This window comes from Aotus nancymaae, unplaced genomic scaffold (genome assembly GCF_030222135.1).
Source record: "Aotus nancymaae isolate 86718 unplaced genomic scaffold, 86718_ANA_hifiasm-v0.15.2.pri h1tg000067l, whole genome shotgun sequence".
In the NCBI taxonomy this organism is placed as follows: Eukaryota; Metazoa; Chordata; class Mammalia; order Primates; family Aotidae; genus Aotus; species Aotus nancymaae.
The window spans coordinates 30509760-30536456 of NW_026988482.1; the positions used below are offsets into that span (position 1 = coordinate 30509760).

A 26697-nucleotide genomic window follows, 5' to 3' on the forward strand; every position below is an offset into this window, starting at 1 on the left:
AGGTGTTTGAGATCAGCCTGGACAACATAGTGAGACCCCACCTCTACAAAAGTAATTTCAGTTAGCTGTGCATGGTGGTAGGCCTGTATTTCTAGCTGCTTGAGAGGCTGAGAAGGGAGGATCACTTGGGCCCAGGAGTTCAAGGGTGCAGTTGGCCACAATCACACCACTACACTCCAGTCTGGGCAACAGAGCAAGACCCTCTCTCTTCTTTTTTTTTTTTTTTTAATTAAAGGAACTATAGAGGCTCTTCAAGGGGAAACTTATTTCCATCCCAAAACCCAGTCTGCAATTTCTAAAACTAAAGTTCTGATGCAAAAATAATTCTACAGAACCCACTATGTTTGCAGGAACTGTAAATTAGAAAAAAACTTTTTTCTATCCCCAATAAAATAGTTGTACCTAAAGTAAAATCAGCTAATTTCTGGCTTCTATTCAATTTTTCTTATTTATTTAGCTTAACATTACTCTGAATTTAGAGTAAAATGAAGGAGCAGCAAATATTAAAATCCTCAAAATCCTCCACAAAAAAATGTCCAAAGCATTTGTTATACATAACAATGATATATTTTCCTCAGAGAAACATACATGGTGCCCACTCATTTTTACATAGGTTCCCCAAAAATGTAGACTTCACAAAAATGTGACATTACATAGTGTGGAAATTCCAAGCACCTTCACCCAATATGGAAGAAAGTCCAGTCACAGGATGGCTGGGTTTCTCTACAACCTGAGCTAGTATTGTGCGTAATGAAGTGATAGAATTCACATTTCATAAGAAAAGCCATATAAAGGAAATAAGATACTATTTTTCTAGAAAGTGATTTATAATACTAAGGAACTATTTTTTTAAAATTCCTTCCCCTTCTCAGTATTTACAGAAAAAGCTAACATATCTTGAGAGATTTACTATTTGCTGATATTCATCCACATGGTAGTACCAATCAAAAGCCAAGAGGACGAGAACAGGGAAAAGAAAAGGTTTTTTTTTTTTTTAAGAAAAGTACAGATGAATGATTAACTCTTACCAACTTGGTATCCCTTTTTCTGGGCCAGGACTTATAAGGCCTACCTGGGGCCATCCTTCAATTTTGCTGCTGTTGTTTCTCCGAGGAGTCTCAGAAACATATTGAAATATAAAACGTTTCAACTACAGTGCCGATTGTGTTCCTTCAGTCTTCGCCATTCTAGAGGGTACAGATAAAGCACCAGAACAGCAACTCAAGCAAAAGCTAAAGAGAAAAACAACATGCAGCATAAAGCCCTAGTTCTATAAATCGGAGCTGGCTCAGCAAAACATTAGTCACGGCAAGTCCCACCAAGGCCAGGATCGGAAAGGTGTAAGCACCAATCCCTGGCTACGCCTCAAGGGTTCAAAACCATTTCTAAATATAGAACCCACTTTATGTTTGCAGGAGTTATAAATCAGGGAAAACAACTTTTTTCCATCCCCAATAAAATATTTGCACCCAAAGCAAAATCAGTCGATTTCTGGCTTTTTACCAGTTTTGCTTGGGCATAAAATTTTCTGACACTTCACCAGAAATGTCAGCAATAGTATAAGGCAGCTTTAAAGAGGGATATAATTTTCTGACCTGTGGATAACCCCTTCAACCCCAACAGGAAAAAGGGGGAAAAGCACACCTGAAACCTGGTTTTTCCAGTTATTAGTATAAATGATACAAATTATTTTTCTTGGTGATCAAATCCTTCCTTACAGGAAGTATTGATCTTTGAATTTGGTGAGGGGAGGGATCATGTCTGTTTTACTGCTATATCCCCAACACCCACCCAGCACAGACCCTCACTTGAAGAAGGATTTCAATAAATAGTCAAGGAAGGAGAAGAAGAGGAAGGAGGGGGAGGAGAGAGACAGAGAGAGAGAGGAAAAGAAGGAAGTAGGAATTGAAAGTGAGAGAAGTTCAGATGAAGATATTTTCCCCTCTCCTTTTTTTTTTTTTTTTTTTTGAGACAGAGTTTCGCTCTTGTTGCCCAGGCTGGAGTGCAATGGCGCGATCTTGGCTCATCGCAACCTCTGCCTCCTGGGTTCAGGCAATTCTCCTGCCTCAGCCTCCTGAGTAGCTGGGATTACAGGCACGCGCCACCATGCCCAGCTAATTTTTTGTATTAGTAGAGACGGGGTTTCACCATGTTGACCAGGATGATCTCGATCTCTTGACCTCGTGATCCACCCGCCTCGGCCTCCCAAAGTGCTGGGATTACAGGCGTGAGCCACCGCGCCCGGCCTCCCTCTCCTTTTATTTCTGTCTTCATTTTTCTTGAACTTGCAAGCATCCAACTTGATAGAAAACCAATTAAATCTTTTGACAGGGCCTCCTGTCTGAAGCCAGATATGCCACCCAATGCAGTCAACTCAGGTTCCAGAAAGAACCCCAGCAATTCTCCGTGGGGACAAAGAAAAGAGAGAGTGGAGTGAGACAAACTCGATGAGTGCTCCTTTATCCACCAGCATTCAAGAGCATGACTGCTGCCTCCCACGTACGGCACAAGGCACTGCACAGAGCACACATAGTCAGTGGGCTCAGGGAAGGCTTGGTGGGAGAGGTAACTCCTGCTCTGGCTTTGGAGGGGCAGGATTTGTATAGGAAGAACCAGAGGCGTGCAGAGGGGTTATAAATCTCAGAATGAAAGGAGAGGCCGGCTGCACAGCTAGCAGGACAGTTTTTCCCCAAAGTGCTTCATGGAATATATTCAATGAAAACCATATTCAGAAAACCGAGGATTGAACAGGACTGCACTGTTTTTTTTACTGCAGACCTTCTCAGTGCTTTTACTATGCAACTGGAGCATAAGTAGCAGAAGATCCCATTTGTAAATCAAAATGGATTGATTTGGGGGCGTAAAAAAAAATGCCTTTTCTTACTAGCTGTATAAATTTAGCAAAATGTTCAACTTTGATAAACACATTTCATCTTACCTAATATGGAAAAAAATGATAGTCCCAACCTTAGTTGTTATGAGAAGTGAACACTAAAAAGAGCACTAAAAAAAAGTGATTAATTTAGTGCTGGCACTTTATTAACACCAAATTTATTACTGTTGCTGCTTCTGCTCCTGTTGATTCTATTATTATTATTATTATGTCATGAATATAAAAAAGAAAAATGTAACATATAGCATTTCTTAAATGGTTTGGTCAGTTTTTCAACAGATATTCTTTGGAAATGCTAGGTCAGCACACAGTGCCCAGCCTAGTATACAGTAGGTGCTCACTATGTATTTGTGGAGGGAATGGGGCAAAAAAACTGACCCTAGCAAAGAACAAATTGCAGGACACTAAAAGGATACTCTGGGAAAGGTGTTTTTCATTATTTCCTTGGGCAACAGGCCTCTGAGGTCTAGGAGGAGTGACTTCATCTTTTGCTAGAAGAATGAGGGATTGAAAGCACAATGTTCAGCTTTGGGGAAACATCACAAAGAGTTTATTTTGGTAGAAGTGTTTGAAGTGATTCTGTAATAATGAGCTCACGCCTGCTGCCAGGCGCCAGCCATTAGCTTGAGCCTGCTTACAGGGCAGTGCACGTGGTCCATCACCGACAGCCCCTTCGTCAAACATGTGATGCCCATGTGCAGGGAGGATCCCAGAAGACTAGCTCCAAAGATGGCTCCCTCCTCTTCAAGAGGGCACACTGAGGCCCAAACAAGGAATGAGCTAACCCGGGATCCAAAGTGAGCTGAAGACTGAGAGAGCCGGGGAGAAGCCTGCAAAGCGTCTTCTGGTTTTACTCGGTTAATTTTCTGGAAGGACTTTGAACTGAATTCCAAAGGATACTTTTTGGTTTTTTTTAGTCAATTGCTGCATACATTTTTGGAGATAGCCTCATCTGTCATAAGTCACATGCTAATCTCACAAATAGTTACTAGAAATGCACAAGTTTCATGTAAACCCTCCCCCTGAGTACAATACAGAGATCCTGATAAACCTCTCCAGCTTCCCACTGGTTTGTGTATAAAGACATTCTTGACAGAACTGGAGTTTACTGGAGTGGAGATCTGAACGATTTGGAATATGACTCTTGTATTTTTACCAAACCCAACACTTAATATCTGTCCACCTGAATTTAAGCATGAGCGTCTACATAGAATTTAAAGAGGAAATGAAGTCATCTAAAAAGTAGTTGAAGGGAGAACTTCCCATGGAGTCCGCAGCACACAGAAAAATCTCAAGAGTTATTGCAGTTTCCAAACTTCAGACTGGGAGGTGGGAATGTGCAGGGCAAACCATAAACCAGACACAATTTTTCTAAAATACATGATATATGTATATACATACACACATATATATATGCACACACACATATGTATCTCAACTGTATGCCATATAAAGAAAGTACATGGTCAAGAGATCCTGCATTCAATTCAATTATTACATTTCATTTTATTTTAACTGGTAAACCTGGAAGTAGTTGGGAGAAAAGCACAGTTAATTCTGGAAACCTGTTAAAGTTCAAGAAAGCTTCCAGGACTCTGAAGACTTTTTTGTTTCCAAGAGGGCAAAGCTGCCCAATTCTTCCTACACTAAAAATATAACAGGAGATGATTATTCACAATGATTGCACATTTTCTCCACCATGTTCATTTGAGGCAATAGGTTAAATGATATGAACCTTGATATGAACCTTGATATAACTCCTATAGTTCATCCAACTAGATTTGGCATGTACACTTCGCCACACCCTATCAACACACCCTGCCCCTTGTCCAGAGAACCACTGGACACCCATACCCCCTCCCAGTCCTATCTTCTGAGAGTCAGAGTTCATGTTCATTCACCACAAAACAGGAAAACAAACAAACAAACAAAAAAAAAAAAAACGACCACATAGTGAAGTTCCTAGAGTATATATACATATATAAACCACAGCAGAATGTAGGTAAAATACTAAAGGCCCTGACAGGAAGCTTGAGGTGTGAGAGCAAAAGGGATCCCTATATCTCAAGTGCTTCAATATTAAGAGGTGCAGGTTAGGGCAGCAAAGGGAAGGCAAAAGGAAGGGGATAAAGGCAGGCAAGGAGAAAAACTTGAAGCTTCACTAAATGAGTGGATCAAAAACTTGTCGAAAAGGTTTGGATGCATGTGTCCAAGCCTCCCCCATCCCACCCTACCCTACCACCCATTATCATGGCTGTGTTTCTGCATGTAGACGTACCAGATTTGTTCTGCTCCAGAAAGTGAATTAAGAGTCATTAGATTTGGGAATTAGAACAGTTCTCTGGGGTCCATGCTTTTAATCCCTGATCAGATCTCTGGGAACTTTTGAGAATAAGGCTTTCCTGCAGTGTGAGGAAATTCAGTCAGTTCTAGGGGGATACCCAGTGTGGTATGTGAGAGTGGCAGAGAAATATTCAAGGACTATGAGCCACCAGGATTGGAAGCCAGCAATGGAACAAAATTAGCAGATGAGCAGGATGCCTTGTTTTGAAATAACTTGGTACTGGAGTAAATGCATTGGTCTGATGGCTTGGGTGATGGGGCAAGAATAAAGGGTTGCAGATCCTGTGTACAGAAAAGAAAATAATATTGCTTGCCTCTCAATAGAGCAACTATACTGACTACCCACATTGATTTGATGCTTTTTTTTAGGTTTAGGTTGCCTCAAATCCTCGAAAGAGCATCTTTTAGTAAACTCATTGAATGATAAAGAAATTACTACCTATTACTATGTTTTTTTGGAAAGAGAAGTTGTCCTTGACTTAAGGAAGAAGAAATTATTGGCTTGGGCTTCCTACATTGGAGGAATCAAACCTGGGATGCATTTTCAGACAAAATGCCCATTTCATTTCTTAATATTGAGGTACACACAGTCATCAATGAATCAAGTTTTACATTTGGTTCCATATGCTATGCCCTAGGTAATTAAAGTATGCCTTATGGCTAATAAAAATGAAGTTAGAAAGTTAAAACCAAAACAATGTCAGGAAATAACATGTGTGTACAATATGTTAGTAACAGATAATTTTCAAAAGTGACTTTTTAAAAAGTATTATAAATCTTTCAAAACACAGTGATTTATTAAGCAAAAAGTCTGAACAGTTTGTACTATTAAATTTAGCTTTTAAGTTGCTGTGTCATGGCAGATCTTTTGTTCTCCTAGGTTAAATTTAGCATTCTGCATTTTGTTTTCTCCACAGCTCCACGTTGTATCATCATTCAGACAATTTTCCAAACTGCTCAGGAGAAATGCTCTGGGGAGTTATCATGATAATTTCTCTCATGGATTTTATAATCCAGAAATAGAATTAAATAATCCAACAGTGACTTATTGCCATCTTCCTCCTTGCCTCTTCCCACTTATACAGGCTTCTTGTAAAATAAACCTTCCTGAGGCATGGAATGAAATGGGGGCGGGGGGGTGTGGAACGCAGTGGCCAGAGGAAAACCGTTTCAGAAATGTGTTTGTTAAACAAGTGCAAGCCATAAATTGAGCTTAGGAGGGAAAGGCAGTTAGAAGAAAAACTGAAATTACTGACCTGAGAGTCAAGCTGATTGGAGCAAGGGTGAAAGCAGCAATTTGGAGGATAAGCAGAAAGGAAAAGGGATAGCAAAAGAGAATAAAAGGAAGGAAATGAATTAGTTTTAAACATATAGCCAACAGATGTCATATCAGCAGGTTTATAACCAAACAAAGCAAACTTTTATCTTATATTACCCCAAAAGCCCTGGGCACACATTGTAAGCTGTTATGTTAAATATCATACTGAAGAAACTGGTATCTGCTCTGATATGTATAATTACAAAAAGCACTGATGTGAACCAGATATGTGCTCCCACAACACGATGACAGCATCAGCCCTTCTCTGGAGGAATATTTATAGAGAAAGTTCCTATCTATGTGCAGATACAATTTTATTATTTAATAAACTGAAATGGAAACTACTAAGGTATTAGACCTGGGTAAGTGCTGATGCCAGAATGATTTTAGTTTGAACCAGTAATTTGGATGGTTATATCCTATGAGATATTTTTCCTTCATCCCTGAAAACTGAAAGGAGCTGAGCAATTTGGCTTTCGGTTCAAAGATTTCCATTTTAGATGCTTACAGAGCACTGCAACTAGCAATGATCAAAGACCTCGTGAGGAGGGCTTTTGGTGGTGTGCCACCCACCTGTCAACCTCCCCAGCAAGGACAGAGTAACTTCTCAAGCTAAGAGTAATTTTTTTTCAGTCAGGAAAATGAAGTTCCAACTTCATCACTGAAAATATCAAGTTATCAAGTTATAATACTTTTTAACTTGTTTGTATAAAAATATCTAGCATGCCCTTCTCATTGATTAAAACAATAGTCTCTGTTGTCTAGCAAAAAAATGAAATAAAATGAAACAAACCAAAAAAATATATTTATCTTCCAGGCTGCTACAGGAGCACATACTGGACATTCATTTTGTTGATCTGTAAAATGCCCTTTGCAAAAACAAAGTGGATAAACAAATACTTTTCCAGCTTTCTGCTCAATGGGGCCCCATCATTCCATAATCTAAAAAAAAGAAGTTTTAGGTATTTCACATGGGAAGGAAAAACAAAACAGAATAAAATAAATCCTCAGGATAAAGTTTAAGCTAGAACATTTCAAATGAAGACAGTGTTGACTACAATGATAGAACTGAAAGAGAAAATTTAAGATTAACCACATGGGAAAAGTGTTGATTTGATAATCCCTTATATCTGAAATCCCCCTGCAGAGTGTTTTGTGATCATAAATGCACAACTGATCAAAAATGATAGTTAGGTCAGGACACGATCACTGTGGGGACTTTGGCAACACTGGCCGCAGCTGCCATTTCAAATCCTTCTGGATCAAAGGTAATTAAATCAAAGTCCGTGACCAAGCCTTAGGAAATCCTAAACTGAAATAGCAAGCACGCATTTCAGAGTAGTTGCCTCTTTCAGGGGCTCCTAGTTTTCATTGAATTCTCAAAGGTGTCCGTGAAGTCCATGACCTTCCCCAAAAGGTTGCTAGGAATGGCATATAACCATTTGCCACTTGTTTTCAAGAAGTTCTTTCAAATATATTAACAAATGTAAGTGAAAATTACTCAGCAAGAAACATTTATATCGAAACAAATAAAACTGGCATCAAGTTTTTTCTGTGTACCATGAAACTTCTAAAACATATTATCATAATTTAAAAATAACAATAAAGCTTAAGTTTACGTTTTGAACAGAGCTCTGAAAGGCATCAAGGAAATTATGTTAGCATGTTATTGAGCAAATCAGAAGAAAAAATAACATTCTCTTTCTCAAACTTAGATAAGACTCTTTTAGGCAACTAAAATGATTTCTCAGTGTCCAGATGTCTGGTAATATTATTTCTCCAGCCAGATAATTAGGTGGAAGCCTGTTTTCCATTCTGATGTTATGTCTTATGAGTAGAACCCCCAGGGATCCAGCCTCCTCTCCACATTGGGGAGGTATGTGATTGAGGGCTCAATTTGGTCATTCTCCATCCTCTAGACATATACCAACAAAATCCCTAACATATTTAAGATAATTACATGAAAGGTCACCCGACTGATTCCTTCCCATGGGCGGTATGTGAGAAATATAGTAGCAGCAGGTCTTACTTGACAGATTCTATTAACCTCTCTCTTTCCCCTAAGTCACCAAAGGATTAATTCTGAAACTCTAAATAAAATTCAGAGATCTTGATGGGCACTGACACAGAAGCACTACATATTTCACTGCCTCTAAGGTTTAATTAGCCACTAGGTTGTGTAATATACGTAACATCTGACATTGGGGATGGAATAGACTTCAGCCGAATTTGGACCAACTCTCAGAGACTCGCTCAAGGCCCACCACCCACCTGGTAGCAAACTCCCCGGAGCTCCCTGCAGTCCAAGGCAGAAGCTCCCCACTGGGCCGTGCAAGAGTTTACAGGCATAACTGCACGTGGGACCACACTAGAGCAACATGCACTTTAAAAAGTAAAATCTTTAATGGCTGATGAGAAACATCACTCACACGGAATTTAAGAGGTAAATGCATTGTGTAAATGCCAGCCATGTGCTATCTGGAATGGAAAGATTAATAGAATAGAACGTAAACACATACAGCCTTCTGAGAGAGAAGAGGGCCAGTGTCAAGGCTGTCTGAGTTATTCCTAACCCTGTACTTTTTGTTGCGTACAATTGAAATTCTGGAATATTTTAGAACATTTGCTGCTTTTAAAAGAGGTCTTTTCACTCTGGTAGATCACATTAAAAGCCAGAGACCACAAATTTATTTCAAGTTCAGTATTTTGGTTTTCAAAATTACAATTTAATTGCAAACATTTTTCCATGACTCCAAGATGGAGATACATGTCACATTGCTAAGAATTCTTTAGTTCCCAATATTGTCAGGTATGAATTTTGTAGTTTAATCCAGCAAATGGCAATATTGCCCAATTAAAAAAAAAAAGCTGCTTGACAACTGGAGGAAGATGTTTTAGTCAGAATACACACGTAGCACAGCAGATAATGCTTCAGAAAGGGAGGCCAAGCCTGAGCCCTCTTTTTCCCAAGAAACTTCCCCTCTGAATCTCCACCCCCACTTCCTTAGGGGCCTGGGTTGGGGCTGAGGCTCGGGCTCAGACATTTCCCAGACAATGCTCTGCTGCTGGACCCAAGACACAGGCAAGCAGAGAACTGGGACAGACTCAGGTCCCACCACACGTTTTATGAATTACAGTGCCTGGGAGGCATCAGCTTTAAGGAGAGGCAAAGGCAGAGATAAAGAAAATGTGCAGAAAGTACATAAAGATAAATGCCTGTAAAATCACTGCTGGTTTAATGCATCCCACATTGAAGAAATAAAAATCTGAATATTCTTGATGATTTAAAGGCAAGAGTGTCCAGCTAAGATCTGTCTGTCCAATTAGACCATTAAGTTGTTTATATGTAAACGTTTGTAGTAGCTTGCCCTGATTTTCAGTTACAGTTCGGGAGGGGAAGGGGCTGGTTTAGCATAGAAAAATCCCATCTAAATGTGAAGCACATCACTTTCTCTCCTGTATGCTAATACAGAGGCAGATCTCTTGCGGCCCAGCAGCAATGCAGCTCAGGAAGGCTCTCCATCGGCTGCACGACTGCTTAGTGCTGTGGTACTAGCTTCTTTCTTCTGGCCCATTAGGGGAAGGGACTGTACTCAATGGCTCCTCTGTCAGCCCTGGGTTCAAATCCCCGCTTGATTCTTATGAGCTCTGCAACCTGGAGGAAGTTACTTAATCTGTATAAATCATAGTTTCTCATCTGCTAAATGAGAATAATGATAGTTTCTGTATTGTGGGTAAGACTAAAAGGTATGCAGTATTGCAAATCAAGTGCTTGGCAGAGCACCTGGCATACTGTGAGCACAGACTATACATACCCTGGTATTACAAATAAAACTAATATAATTATCAGTATTATTTTCTAGGGCATCCTCCACATAGTTCACAGCCTCTCAGAGTAGTAGACTAGGAATCAGGAAACTCACATTACAGTTTCACATCTTTCTGACCATAGGCCCAATCTCAGGAAGGTCATTCAACTTTTTAAGATCTCAGTTTCCTAATCAATGAAAGAGACATGATCATAACTTTCCTGTGATCTCATGCCAGTTTTTTAAGAAAAATTTTGGTCTTAAAACATAGTTCCAAAATAGTCATGTAGATCCACCTATAAAATCACAGTGCCCCCCCATTTTTAAGAACCAGCAGACTAGCAGAACATTCCTACATTTTAAAATTAAAACAAAGCCCTTTCAGGATTCTAATTTGCACAGTTACCTCAGAAAAAAAGAAATCCTTGACTTTATTGCTAAAATCGGTCATATTGAATAAAAATCAAATTATCATCAAACTAATGCTAAGATTATGAAGAAAAATATTAATTTAGAGTTTGAATGTACCAAATACTATACTTGAAAATGTTGATATTTTATTGGAAATTAAACTGTTTGTTTAATACAGAGACAATTAATGTTGAGATTTTTTGTTGTTGTTTTCTTAGAGAGAGGGTTCTTGATCTATGGCCCATGCTGGAGTGCAGGGGCTCATAGTTTACTGCAGCCTTGAACTCCTGGACTCAAGTGATCCTCCTGTCTCAGCCTTCTGAGTAGCTGGGACCACAGGCACCCACCACCACACCTGGCTAATTATTGTAGTTGTAGATACAAGGTCTCCCTATGTTGACCAGGCTGCCCTCAAACTCCTAGGTTCAAGCCATCCTCCCATCTTGGCCTCCCAAAATGCTGGGATTATAAGACATGAGCCAGCACATCTGGCCTTGAAAATTTATTTGTTTTAGCATTTGACTGTTCTTAATAATACACGTGTCCCACTTTACCTGGGGACCGATTGCTTGCAAAGCATCATTTGAATAGGTTGTTAGAGATTCACTGACTTCTAACAAGATTCAAGGCCATAAAAGGATAAGGACGGAAGATCGCTCAAGTCCAAGAACTGGAGACCAGCCTAGGCAAAACAGTGAGACTCGATCTCTACAAAAGATTTTTTTAAATTAGCCGGGTGTCATAGTGTGCACCTATAGTCCCAGCTACTCAAGGGACTGAGGCAGAGGGATCACCTGAGCCCAGAGGTTTGAGGCTGCAGTGAGCCATGACAACACCACTGCATTCCAGCCTGTATAGCTGGCAAAAAGTAGAGGTGAAATTTGAACCCAGGTCTTTCTATCACTGAAGCCCATGATCTTTCCACAAGATGATAGAGAGCTACTCTATGTACATCTTGAAGTCCTTTAGGGCCTCACAAGTGTCTCAATCAAAGCTGGTCAATATTCACAGGTTTATTCAAAATGTGGTGATTTCTACCATATGGACTGTATCTGGGAAACACGAATTCCGCCTCATTGCTGAACCAATAAGAAATCTGCAGAGGTTATGGAGCTATATGAGATTTTTCAGAAAGTTCTTTCCTTACATGAAGTACAGGAAAAAGCACTGACAGTAAGCTTAGTTTTAGAGTCTACATTACACATAAATGTAATACAGATATGATTTATCTGAAAAACTAAATATTCTGATACAACACTCCCTGGTTTTACACAGAATTTGCTATCATGTAGGACTATTCAAGTATATGTATTTAAAAAGGTCCTCTTAAGAGATAAACCTCCAGGAAGGATTTGCTGTGGTGTGCCAAGAGACATCCAAAGGATATGAGCTCCTTCCTTCTTCCCCTGTCTTGAATGAAGAATTCCCAAATATATTCTTCAGTTTTTGTTGTTGTTATTGTTGTTTGCTCAAGACAAAACTAAACCACAAATATTTATCTGTGATGGAAAAGAACTGAGGTTTTGGGTAGTTAAAGCCCCAGTTTCTTACACACTTCCTTGGAAAAATGCAAGATCGTGGACATCACTCAAGAAAGTTGACTACTATTTTCTTCAACACCAAAGAAGTTTATAATCCCTCAGAGGATAAGCCAATTGCATTCTTAGCATTCCACAGAAACGTCATCTTTCACAGGCCACGTTCCTCACTCACAACTTGTTTCTAACTTGTAATATGAACGTACAGTCCAAAGCCACCACAACCGGAGGTGGGTACCCACGCAGTCCGTGTTCTCTCACTGTCAACAATTTACATGACTGCAAAACTTACCTCTCCAGTTCTGCAATCTTCTTGTCCTTGTCATTCTTCTCATTCTCCACCTCCTTGAGGATCTCCAGCAACCGGTCCACTTCCGCTTGGGCCTTGCCACACTCATCACGGTAGTAAGATGCCTCTTTATCGAGCTGTTTTATTCGGTCTGCAAACTCAGGGTTCATCCTGGAGTCATCTTCAATATTATGTGCCTTCAACATTACATTTTTAAAGAATGCAATTAAGACAACAATTTAGAACAATACATAGTGCAGTCACTAATGGCCCACAAATTAACTTTGGAGAGAAAATCACCACCAAAGATTTATGGGTATATTGTCAGTGAAAAGGCAAAATAGAAAAATCACACATTTCAGCTACCTTAGAACAATGTTGATTTTAAAATAATATTACAGTTTCACAGGGGAGTTTCTTTGATTATTGATATTTTGTTCCATTAAATGTTGCTACTTTTAGATTTTCTTTCCACCAAAAAGTGGGGTTAGACACTGTGATGTCTTTATTCCCAGTCATTAGGCAAGCAGAACTAACACAATTCAACTCCTCACAGTTAAAGAGGTGATTCATACAAAATGCTTCCATTTCCAATACAAAGACGCCAAAACAACACAATATTGGATTATTTTCCAAGAACTATCAAGGGCATACGTAAAGCCAGATAACGTATAAGAGATTGATTGACTAATAATTGAACATTTCATCCCACAGAGAAATTTCAGGAGGAAATGTAGTTTGAAAGGAGGATTGGAGGTGAGGAAGGGCTTTCCAGCTAACAGTTATACCCATAAATTCTCACTCCCTTGAACAAATTTAACCTAAACCAGGAGGAGGATGAGCTAATTCATGAACAAGTACACAGACGAGAATCTGCAAACACATGCATGGGTGAGTGGCAGCTTCACACACGAGAAAAGACACAGGCAACAACACAGCAACAACATTGCAGAATAATTTGCAGCCAAAGTATTTGTGGGTTTGTGTGTGAGAATGCGTTACAGCTTTTTTTTTTCCCAAAATAGACTTTTGGCTGAAATATTCCCAGACAGATAGAAATAACACTGCACTGCAATGTTTTGCCTACCCCTTGTTTCCCATTATTCCTAATTGACTTCTTCAAAGAGCAGGCAGGGAAAAAACAAGTCATTTAACAACAGTGCACATTCAACATAGAAAGTTCAGATAAGTCATATATGTATGTATCTCCAAAATCCATGGGTGACATAATCAAATGTTAACAATTTATAAGGACTTAAGTTGTTCTGCTGTCTTGCTATGTGGAGCAGATATTCGTTGTGTTTTTGTATACTTTTTTGAAAATTTCAGGGAAAAAACAAGGCAAGCAAGCTACAGCTACTGTGGGATTGAATGAATCATGCATGGTTAGAAAAATTAATACTAATACTACTGTTAGAAGGTTTGACAGTCTTTGCAATGATTTAGTAGAAAAAAATTCAAAAATTAGTATAAATAAAATAAATTCCATATGACAAAATAATCATTTTAGAAATAATATTTTTGCATGTAACATATTATTTAAGCATGAGGATAAAGGGGAAAATTTTGCTTTCATGTTCTTAAATCTAAGATTTCCTTATTTAAGAAATAAACTCAACTATACAAAAGAACTTCAGAACAATACGCCAATTCCACAGATGATCAGGTACTGACTGGTTTATTCCCTTTTACCAATATTTCTCAGAAAACATTTATTTTCATTTATTTACTATGCACTCTGTGTTTCATTATAATACATTTTTAAACTTTTTCAGTACAATTAAAAAAATCTGAAAGGGAATCCTGAGCTAACATGCCTTTAGGAGTATATTCAACTAGTAATTTCATTTTAAGCTTAAGTAATGAATATTTAAATTTCCTAATCTCCACTTTAAAAATGTAGAGCAGAAATCCTATTTTAAAAGGAAGTAACTACTCCATATACCTGCTTCTATTTGTGATACTATGAATTGTTACTTTTGTTACAGAAAAGCATTTAAAATATGCAGCTTTTAAATAGCTAAAGAAGAAAAAGGCTTTGTGTTAACCTCTCTTTCACTTTTATACTGTATTACAATTATTTTACAGCAGTTAAAAATCTTTTCATGGCATTTCTTGAACTATCCAACCAGTGCTATTAAGATCTTTAAAAAGGAATTAATGAACTGAGTAATGAGCAGCTGGAAGTACTCAAAACAAATGAATAAATATATTTTGATTGCCTGTTTCTTATCAGTTAAAATTCCTTTCCTGATGCTGATTTTTAAAAATTCACAAATAGCTAGCAGTTAGCTGCTGTGGCTTATTTTGGTTCTTATTATTACTGTCCCTTTTTAATAAGTGAGTACAGGATTACTAGTTGTGAGATTAAGATTCTAAATCCAGTTCTGCATCTTACGTCTACAGGCAAATTAATTAGCCTAAAAATAGTGAAAACTACAAAATGATAAACATGGGGGGAGATATTATTCGCTTGTGTTTTTATTATAATTATTATTTCATAATATGCATTTCAGAAACCTGGCTAATTCAGCTGAGTTAATAGGTTTATTTGATTTTCATTGACAAGATACTACATATTCCTTTAAAAAAGCCTCCTGGATAGCTTTACAGAGAAAGCGTAGTCTGCTAGTCATAGGTATGTACACATATTCCTTATTTTAGCTCCTTGAATAAAAGAGGATTACCCAAGGCCACTTTTCAACATTGGGTGAAATCAGATGAGTTTATAGTCTTTTCAAACCAGTAAGTAAGTATGATTAAAGGACTCATGGGATGTGTAGAGGCACAGAAAGCCTAGGAAAAAACGTGCCTGACTGTGCCACTGTTGACCTCATATGCTGCTGAAGTTAGGTAATGTTATTAGAATGAAGACCAGAGCCAAGTTTACAGCTGGCCTGGTATCTGTTGTTAATAGATCACACTTCAGGTGCTAATGAGACTACATTTAAAATGAATAGACAACCTTGGCTGGGCACAGTGGCTCATGCCTATAATTCCAGCACTTTGGGAGGCCGAGGCAGGTGGATCATGAGGTCAAGAAATCGAGACCAATCTGGCCAACATGGTGAAATTCCGTCTCTACTAAAAATATAAAAATCAGCTGGGCATGCTGGTGCACCCCTGTAGTACCAGCTACTCAGGAGGCTGAGGCAGGTGAATCGCTTGAACCCAGGAGGTGGAGGTTTCAGTGAGCCAAGATCGTGCCACTGCACTCCAGCCTGGTGACAGAGTAAGACTCCATCTCAATAAATAAACAAACAAACAAATAAATAAAATTAAATAAATAAAATAAATAGACAACCTCAAGAATATCTGTGAGTTAAATATCTCTATCTCTATATCAGTTTCTACTGATTTCCAAATAAAAGAACTTATGTCAAGCCACTTTCAATCTTGGTGCCAGAATTCTTGGAAGAGCTATTAAAATATCATTTAAAATATCTTTGAATTAGTAGAAAGCTTTAAGAAAAAGTCATATAAAGATGAGAGAGAAACAGCTGCTTCTTGGATCATTACTAGGGTCCATGTAAAGACTCAATGAAAGAGAGAGTGTCACATGACTGGGAAGGCTGGTAAGTCCCCAGCTAAACTTAGGTATTAGAGGCAAAAGTCTCTAAAGAATTTACAAAAGATATTGTATATAACCAGCTCTATTCAGCCTGAGTCACAACTTTTCAGAGGATGGGCTGAAATTATTAACCATTAACCAGCATGAATGTGTTCTACCATAATCTACAGACACGAGTGATTCTAGGCTAAATAAAATAGTGGAGGAAATTGAGCTTATTAAAGCCAATGCTTCCTTCAAAATTATAAGTCCTGAGCCTCCTCTAAAAATAGAATGAAAGAAGCACTTTATTTGTATTTAGGCAATATTCTTGCCTTTTCAAATCACATGAGTTCTTTAATCTGGACTGGCAGCTTCTGATAGAGATCAAAAGTAAGTAACAGATCTGGATCTAACATACTTTAGACACTACAGTGAAAAAAAATAGATTTGAATAAATCACAATCACAATAAATTCCTACCATGGCATTCTAATGCATTCAAGACATAAATTGAAAATGAACAACCATATTTTTCCTTAAGAATCTGTTGGTTTACAATCAGCTCCTCAACAAGGTCTGGAAGGGCTTGCCCATTCTATACTTCTAAGGAACATCAACTTTGTCCTCCTATTTTCATTAGTCCGAAATTTACCTCTTAAAAACACAAACTGGTGTAAGTTTTCTTTTGATGGTTTCAGACTTTATTTACCATGAATGTGGCAAGCTCATCATCACTTTCAAGGACATTCATGAGTCATTAAAACTAAAGGAATATCAATAAACATTCTTTGCTTAATATAGAGATTTAATTCCACTGATTAACCGGGTCAGTTTAATGACAAATGCAGGTATCTGATTCAGTTCAAAAATATTTCTTAAAACATTTAGAGCAACTCTCAAGCATCTTAGAGAAACACAAAAAAATGGGAAAGGACATTTCAGAAATGTCTGTATTACATATTACATCAGTAAGTTTTGAGGGACTCCCAATTATATTTCTTGTATTTCCACATGCAAGGAAATTTCCCCACAAGTGGGAATAATCAAAACAAACTCTGGAGCCTCACTGATGTGGGCAGGTCTCTGGGTTTTGATGTGAACTGACTTTGAAAGCCTAGATCAGGCATTAAGAGGACGCCGGCCATGGCTTGGGAATAACCTAGTAGTTATTTTGGTGAAAGAATTTATAATAACTGCTTCAGGAAGGCAAAACTTCAGATTAATACTATATCTAAATGAAAGTTAAGAAGCCAAAAATGGCTAAAGTCAAACTAAGGGGTTGCCATGTATCAAAATCATACATTACAAGTTTATTTATACTTAATCTTATAAAGACTGGTCATTGATTATTTCCAATAAAATGGCAGTTCATCATTCCAGATCCCTAGAAAGGAAAGTATTAACTTTGGTCCAGAAACCTGCTGTGAAACAAGGCAGGGAACATTCAATTATTATATTATATAACACTTTCCCTTTGAAATAGACCCTACCAATTTTAATTAAAAATCATTTTCTTCAAAATAAATAGTCATGACCATAAAATAAAAGCAGAATGTTAATGAATGTATCTGATTATTTTTCTTCCCTACTGTTTATGGATTTTAGCAATAATTTGCTAAATTTATGCAGTGTAGAAATATGATTCTCGATTGTGGCATGTTGGTGATTTAATGTCCATTAGCAGCACTTTAATATTCCTTTTATATCTCAACAGCAGAATAAGGTATAGAAACTATTTAAAAAATTATATTTGACTTCAGTCTTCTAAAAGAAGTTTCAATCTTCTCATAATTCTACATTATAAACAAAATATTACATATTAAAATTTTAAAGTGATTATAGACTTATAACATATTAGAAAATTAAATTTCATTTTAAATACGATGAATCAATACCAGGCATCATAGCTGAGCCTTAATAATACATTTGGAAACTAATAATGAGGTACTTTGAAATCTTATACATCTTAGTTTCTTTTTTCTTTCTTTCTTTTTTTTGGTAGAGATGGGGTTTGCTATGTTGCCCAGCCTGGTCTCCAACTTCTGAGCTCAAGTAATCCTCCAGTGTTGACCTCCCAAAGTGCTGGGATTACAGGCATGAGCCACCACACCCAGCCCCTATATGTCTTAGTTCTAAAGGAAATTATTCACAATTCAAGCTAACTGCATTCAGAATATTTACAAATTTACAAATTAAAACAACCATACCAAACAAAAATTCTTTTCATAGATGGAACAAATAGGATACGTATAAGTAAATATAAACAAGTATTCAAAATAATTATTATGTGTGTGTGTCTCTCTCTTTCTCTCTCTCTCTCTCTCTCATATACACAGAGGAACCAACTGTATGCTTAATACTTTTAAAGATCCCCCAAAACAAAAATGTAATTATTAATGTAATCATTTTTAATTATGGGATTTCCTAAAATTAGCAATGTAGAGAACTGAGGTAATTCTCTAGATGTCCTCAAACAAAACATGTAGCTTCAAATGTTGAGTGTTATTGCAAATAATACTTGAGGTTTTTAGACATTGAAAGCCTGAATCAATTATAGGGTGTGTGTTTGCATGTGTTCATGTGTTTACACATGCTATATGCATGCCTGGAATTATCTCTTAAATAGTGGTAAGTTTCCACTGTGCTGGGAGACACTGGTTTAAGAGTGAATCAAATACTTTTCAGAAATATGTTTTAAAAACAATAAAAAGAAACTGTTATATCCAAACAATGACTGTTTAAGCATTTATAATTCAGCTCGTTATGTTCCTGGGGCTGTCCAGTCCTGTAATGACCTACAAATCAGGAAGACCTCACTGAACATTAACAAGATTTTTTTCTCTCTCTCTGGAATGAAAAATGTCTGCCTTTTGGCTTTTGTTCTGTTTTTTTGTAAACACTTATGTAAAATGTGAGCCCTGCAAAATATGTGTTCAGAAAAGATAGGATTTCAAATGAATAACTACTGGACTGGGGGGTCACAAGTGTGGGGAACATCAGAAGGGTCTCAAATGTGCACTGACCAATAGCAAGATTGCACCCAGTGCCTCCAAATCAGTCATTAGTCTCGTAGCAACAAGGGTATTAGATGAAGCACTAAATTGAGAGACCCAGAAGGTCTAGAGATTTATTAAAAATTTTTGAAAGACTCCTGATACCATCCCTGCATACAATAACCACAAGGGCTATAGCAAAGAAGGTTTTTGAGACTGATGAAACATACATTATTTGTTTAGAATTAAGAACCAAGGGAAGAAAGAGAAACCAACTGAAGATAACCTGCACGGTATTTAAAATAATAAGACAAAACTTCAGGAGTAGAATGATAGTTAAGCTACAGAATGGTTATAAGAAAAATAATGATATGAAGGCAAAATTTTAGGTTCTAAGAAATGTCATTAGACATCACTTTTTTCAACAGAGTGACTAAAGTAAAAGGAGATAAAAAGTAAAAGGTTCCTTTCTACTCTAGAAATAAAAATACTTCAGGAGCACTTAAAAGTTTAATCCTTGTTTACTCTGATGTAGCGTAGACTGTCAGATATAAAATTGACAATAAAATTATCTTATTTAACAAAAAACAACTATATTATAGTTCACCAAAAATTTGTTAGGTGATCATATAGAAAATAAACATACAAGAATAAAAGAAATTTCCTAGCTATCAATAACTGATTAGAAAATAAATAATAAATATATTATTCACCATAGCAACCTAAAAATTACATCTATAGAAATACTTAAGACTATCTTTAAGAAAAAATATCACAAGCCTGTATCAGGAAAATTTAAAACTTTGCTGTACAAAAACCACTGGAATAAATAAAAGTTGGATCATGTTCATGAATGGAAAGATAATATTGGGAACATATCAATAATTCTAAAATTATTTTATAGATTGAATATAATTGAAATTAAAATCAACAATTTTGCTTTTTAATTGACAAAGTGATCCTAAAGTTTACTTGGACTGATGGAAAATTAAAGTCTAAAAATTTAAAACAAAACAAGACAAAATGAAAAGCAGAAAGAAGGTATAATTCATTTTACTAGGTATTTAAAAATAGCATAAAGCTACAATAATTAAAATTTTGATCCAACAAATTAGAGACATTGATAAAGCTGAACATATGCTTAGAAACTAAGATACTCACCCAAATGAGAATTTCATATGCAATAAAATAGTATCAAGATCAGTGGATAAAGACAGAATTGTTTGATAAATGGTGCTGGATAATTAGTTGATGATTTAGAAAAATATAGTTAGAATCTCACCTCTCAACATGAATCAAAATAAACTAAAGATGGATAAAGGGCTTAACTTGATATAAAAAACAACATTAAAGCATTTTAAATAGTTAAATGAAATCAGAGAACATTTACCAGAATAAAGGCAGTGAAGAAAGCCTAAAGAAAAGTACAGGTTGAGAACCTAAAAACTATTCTCTATATACATAAAAAAATTTAAGCTAAATAAAACTGCCACAAACCTGGTAAAAATTCTATATAAAACACAGAATAACGCATATAAACCAATGAACAAAACAGTAAACTCAAAAGCAAGTGCTCAACTGATTTAAACAATTTACGTAAGAAAATATATAAAAAGCTAACAAATGTACTGAAAAACCTCAACTTCAGTAGTAATTAAAGAAAGAAAAGTTAAAAAGGAAAAAAATTTCCACCTAAGCATTTGTCAGTTTTACGTAAAATGACAATTCTCAGTGTTGGCCAGGTAGCGGCAGAAAAGCCATCTTTAATCAGTGCGAGAAGAAGCATGCTTTGGTGGAATTCCTCGGAAACACAACATGGTAGGAACTATTGGGATCTTTACAAATCACTGGCCCAGGAAGGAGGCAGGCACAGTGGCATATGTTTGTAGGCTGAGCAACTCCACAGGCTGAGGCAGGAGGATCCCTTGAGGCAAGGAGTTTGAGACCAGCCTGGACAACATAGCGAGACTTAGTTTTAAGTTAAAAAATACCAACATTGAGAGAATAAGCAAATAGAGTAGAATAGTTTACAACCATTAAAATAGTATTTTAGAGGAATAGTTCATTATATGAGAAAATTCTAATAAGGTAAAAAAGTAGAATATAAAAGTAAATAAACACTTTGACACAATTTGGTAAAAAGTAGAGTATTAGATAAGAAAAAAAAGGAACAAAAGAGAGAGGGAAGAAAAGAAGCAACAAAGAGAAGGAGAAGGCAAGAGAAGAGAGGATAGAAGAAAAGAAAAAGAGAATAGAACAGCAACAACAAAAAGATGCCTAGGTGGAGAACAATCCAAATGTCCCAGTGATTATTTCTGTCTGTGGTGAGATGTACTGTTATTTTTTAATTTTCCTCTGTAGCCTTCCATATGTTTGCAAATTCTCTACTGTGACCATTTATTATTTTTATAACTAAGAAAAACATAGTCATTTTTAAAAGACAATTAAGGGTAAAAAATCCATCATGCTGCATCCCTATCAGTCCAAAAAAGAATTGGACACTGAGACAGGGGGAGTTAAAATAATGAGAGTTTGGCTATATTCCCGGGATGCCAAACCAATGGGTTAGCTTAATTAACTTGGGGAGAAAAGTCAGTCAATGACATTTGAATTAGTCACCAAAAAGACTTAAAAGTTCACACTGGCATATTAGAGACGCGCCACTGGGTGAAGTGAAGTAAAAGTTGATGATGCCGTGTCACTGATATTTCTAGAAATGGTCTAAAAGCTAACAGTTATTTCTTTGGTCCTATCTATCCTTACAGGGATAGTGAACTCCTAGCATAGTCCTGATATATTTTTGCTCCTGCAGGAACAAAGCTCTCCCTATCTGTCCTGCACATACCCAAAACATAACATTCTTAGGTTTTCTTCCTGTTCCTAACTAGTAAGTATAAAACAATTGCAGTGGAATTACTTCACTCATTTTTTAAACATTTTTTTTGAAATACTCATTTTTCCTAGGGTGAGTTTTTGAGCTTGAAGATATTCCAATCTTATTTGTCTTTCTTCACATCTCCACTGTCTTCCGCCTGCTTATTAGCACTTCTATTTAAATGTTAAGGGAAAAGAAATTTGAACTTATTTTTTTTTGTTTCTCTGCTAAAATCCGCATTTTGAAAAAGAGGCTAACAAAGATGCTGCAGCAGGGTTTTAGGAATTCTGTTTGCAAAAATAAAACATGTTGTAAAGAATGGAGACTGGAGGCTGAGTCTAACTAAATGCACTACATCTTGTAGATCAAGTTGTATGTATCTTGAAGCAGTGGCTTAACAAATAAAAGGTTGTTGGTGGAACTGTTTCCTTTATCCATGTTATTCATTTTTTCCATAAGGGGATTTAGACATAGGAGGTGAGTAGAATGCATGATAGCACAGATCACATCTGCCAAATGATAAACTCTAGCCACCTTTATGAAATATTTTCCCAGTAAGCCACTTAAGTTCACAGAACAAAAAAGCTTTTCTTTTTTAATAAGTTAAAAAAAAACCTGCTTCGTATATTAATAAATGCACACATGTCACTAGGATTAAAAAAACTCGTGGTGGCACCTGGATCGTTTTACAAATATTTTTACTAGTTACCTGTTTTTTTGTACTCTATTAAGCTATAATTGGAATTGTTACTATCTGTTAATAAGAGACTATATTATGGTTTGTCCTCAGCCAAATGGCATGTTTTTAACTCTTACAAAATCCACAGTAATGTTAGGTATTCACTAATCTCAAAGAGCATATCCCTATTTTTAAATCTAAACCTGTTTTAACTTCTATCACTTAAATAAAACAGACATTGAATTGTTTGCTATTTTACGAATGCTGTTATCCCTTTTGGCCTAGATATGGTTGTGTTTGAAGGATTTAAGGAAGAGTTCCATAAGCCTAGATCTTCAGCTGACTTTTGTTTTTCTACAATCTTAGGACTGAGGTTAAGAAGGAGGTAGTATCAGAGCTGGCAATATTTTCTTGAGTTATTAATTTTTAAATTTCACATTCAAAAGAAATAGCAGTGGCCTCAGCACAGATCATTTCTTTTGACAGACGGAAAGGGGAAGAAACTCATAAATATTTTCGAAACCTCCCCAGTATGGCACACCATGACTGGTGATCAATGGGGATCCTCATGCTTTGATATGTTACAGCGGGAACTTTCAGAAATGACTTACTGGGTTGTACATCTGATTGAACAACTGCTCAGCTTGCTACATTGCAAAGTTGGGGAGGCATTGAGGCACAGACAGGGAAAGAAGGAAAGATCCAGAAAAACAGCATTAGCTCAACAAATCCAGTGCATTCGCACAGACGAGTTGGTTGTTAAAAAAGAAGAAATTTCAGTTTCTAAACATTCCACAGTGAAAGTGAGATGCTCTAGGGAAATACAAATGTTGACTTTGGCTCCTAAAAAAGAATAGCTGGAATAAGAAATTTAAGGTCTGTGTTACTTTCCCTTTCTCAAGTTAAATAACCCATGAAATAAAGAAAGCTGTCCACTTTTGATGATACATGAAGTGCTGGCCTCCAGCAATGAATCAGAAGAAGTACTTTTAGCCAAGTCTGCAATTTATTACCTGAACTTCAAAGATGGTAATAATAAAAGATTAATTAAATCTTATCATTGAATTTATAGTTCTTCTTTTATATTAACACAAGCCTGAATTTTCTATTCAGTCTATCTTCAGAAAAACACAGATTAGCAAACAGCAGGTTAGCAATAGCAAAATATCAGTAGGTAAGACTTTATTGGATTTACTTAAATGTGAAAAGAAAAAAATTAAATCAGCAGGACCAAAATACAGTATTATCCATTGCCTATTACCAGTTTCTACTGTTGTCTCAGAATTAGTAGAAAATATAATTTTCAAAGAGATTCTATTATGTTCCAAGTGCTTCAGAATCTGTAATGTTCTCGTCTATTTTGTGTTAAAGATTTAAATGTTTGTAGATTTAAATGTACTGAATCGTAAATAGCACTCTCAAGTTATATTTTCTAAATACCTGCACTATTAATCTGGGGCCCAATGTCAAGGTGTACAAGGTGAAATACTGTAGAAACTATTACTTTGCTTTAAGCTAAGACACAATTTTTAGGAGCCTGAATTACTTTTTCCTTCAACTTGGATGAAGTAAATGACAATGTTATTTATCACGGTTTAAAGAAACTCCCTCCTCAAGTATAATATTAATTGAAAAATTACTAAAGAGTATAAATCATAATATGTTGAATTGTTATTGCTTCTCAATTGATTTCTAGTCATATAGGTAAATTTACTCCCCCATTTTGAACTTCAAATACTCTTTTGAAAGGCAAAATGATCCATATGTCAATTATCAGTTTCTTCTCAAAATACACTTAATTATAAAGCACACTCATAATTTGCAATTATGCATTATTTGGTTAGTATCATTTCATTAGCTTCACTAATATCAGTAAAAATTTCCTCACATATGAACATTTATAAAAGGTGGGATGGAATGTATAAGGGAGTTAGTTCCTTTTCTGCCTATAACCTTTCATCACAAAGTATTGAAGACATCTTAAATTAACACAGTATAATAAAGGGTTAAAGTAATTATGTGTGTGAATGTTCTTCACAAACTTTTATGTAAAAACTCCCTTTACCAATGTGAAGCATTGTTTATAAGACAAAAATAAGTTTAAATCACTGTTTGGATTTCATTGCCACTGGCAGACAAGTTTTCTGTCCAACTACACATATCTACAATGTTGTATAGATTTTATGGCAAAAATACCTGGATACTCACAAAACTTGAGCAAAATTCCACTGGGAATTTTTGGTGTATTTATGACATAATAAAACTATTATGTTTTCAGCTTTCATTTAGTAAACCTTTATATTTTATTCACAAGTCACGTACCCTTTTATTTAAAAGGACGCCCAGACACACTTAAGCTTTTATAGCTGCTTATTTTTCCATGAGTAAATGATGTGTTTATATGTATATTCACATACTGTTGGCTTATATTTTCAAATATTTCATGTAGATCTCAATTTTTTTAAGGTGATGGGTATTTGAGGTTTTTACGGAACTATTTATTAAGCAGAAATTAGAGACTACTGAAAAAATATTTTAAACTTTTGAAGTTAGTTAATGCTAGACAGCCAAAAATAACAAAACAGCATCTGTAGGTTAGACATAAAAATATTTAAATTATAATTACCCTATTTAAACCCACTGCACTATGCATGTAGAAGATAGTGTATAAGCAAAGACTATGTACACACTTAGAAATAAGTTATCTTTTGATAAATTAAATAGGTCATTTACAGCAAGACAACCATATTTGTTACTTTAATTCTAGTGACTTGGTAGAATGTTAAAATGATGTCAGGAATAATGCTAAAATGTTTACAGGATTTGGTCTGTGAATTTCCGTATGTGGTATCTACCTGCGAGTCAAAGGAAACCACACACTCTGAATGATCTCAGGGACAAACCACAGCTATGTTGAAAGAAACTATATTGAATTGCACAAATGTTGATTTATTAAACTAGTCAAGTCATTACATGAAAACTATAAGCATCAGTATGTGAATCTCTTCCTTTTAAGTACTAGATTTCAAATTTCTATAGATGACTTACATTAAAAAAGAGGGTGTTTAGCATGTACCTGCAGAAATAATAAATGGGGTCCCCTGATTTCTATAACAACAGCTCATCAGAGTGGATGTAGGGCATCTTTCATGCCCAGGTCTATTAGAAGCCATCTTTCTTCTGGACTCAGCACACTGTGACTAAGGTAAAATAGTGTAGAGGATGGTCATAAGGAGCCAATGAATTTCTCTTTCACAAAGCTAGCTCAGAGCCTGCCTTGTGATCACAAAACTTTATTAAATAAAAAATATTTTTCATAAGTTCATCTCTTAATATGCATATCATAGATAACATTTTGTAGATCACATTTATATATGTCAAGAATGTATGTCATATACCCAATACATGATAGCCAAGTCAATATCCATTTAAACACCCTCAAATGGGCAACTTTAATTCTTTTCTTTATTGTTCAAGATTTCTACTTAACTAAATATTGCTTGAAATAAGTGAGATTATGAGTAGATTGGGAAATAGATTTTGCAATGTAGAATTTTCTTGCTGTTTTGTTATTAAAGGATTAGTGTATTTATCTTTTTCTGTATCAGCAAGTAGACTTTCTTAGTGTGAAATTTCTCATGATAATTTCCTTAAAAATCTCTGTAAAGTGAGCACCATATAGTAACATTTCAGTTATATATTGCATAACACAAAATAGTATATTAAATTTTAAGATATCCAGAGTAATTCCTTCAGATATGTGATTCCTTCACATCCTTGACCATCCATGTCATATATTTTCGTAACTTTAGCCAATAAATCCCTATCCCAGTGTGCTATGAATTATACATAGTCACATTTTATTATATGCTTTGTTTGACTGTTTAGATTCTTATCTTCTCTTTTGAATAAGTTTATGAGTTGTCAAAGGGAAACAAAATGCTTAAACTCATAATGTTATGAGTTTTATGTGAACAATGAGTGCAGACGTACCAAA

The 26697-nt window shown here is 36.0% G+C and overlaps 1 protein-coding gene across 10 annotated transcripts in view; it reads right to left on the reverse strand.

Annotated features, from left to right (window-relative positions):
* ERC2 (ELKS/RAB6-interacting/CAST family member 2) overlaps nt 1–26697 on the reverse strand; it is a 958416-nt gene that overhangs the window by 466411 nt on the left and 465308 nt on the right. For 7 of the 10 annotated variants that reach the window (XR_010338994.1, XR_010338995.1, XM_064367213.1 and 4 more), the window contains 2 exons: nt 23312–23347; nt 12605–12798 (listed from right to left, as the gene is read on the reverse strand). Coding sequence is in view for 8 of the 10 variants with exons in the window: in XM_064367213.1 (XP_064223283.1) it covers nt 12605–12798; nt 23312–23347 (230 nt within the window). In the remaining 2 variants the exon portion in view is untranslated. The remainder of the gene's footprint in view (nt 1–12604; nt 12799–23311; nt 23348–26697) is intronic. The other 3 variants (XM_012460772.2, XM_012460778.2, XM_012460776.2) reach the window with 1 other exon arrangement.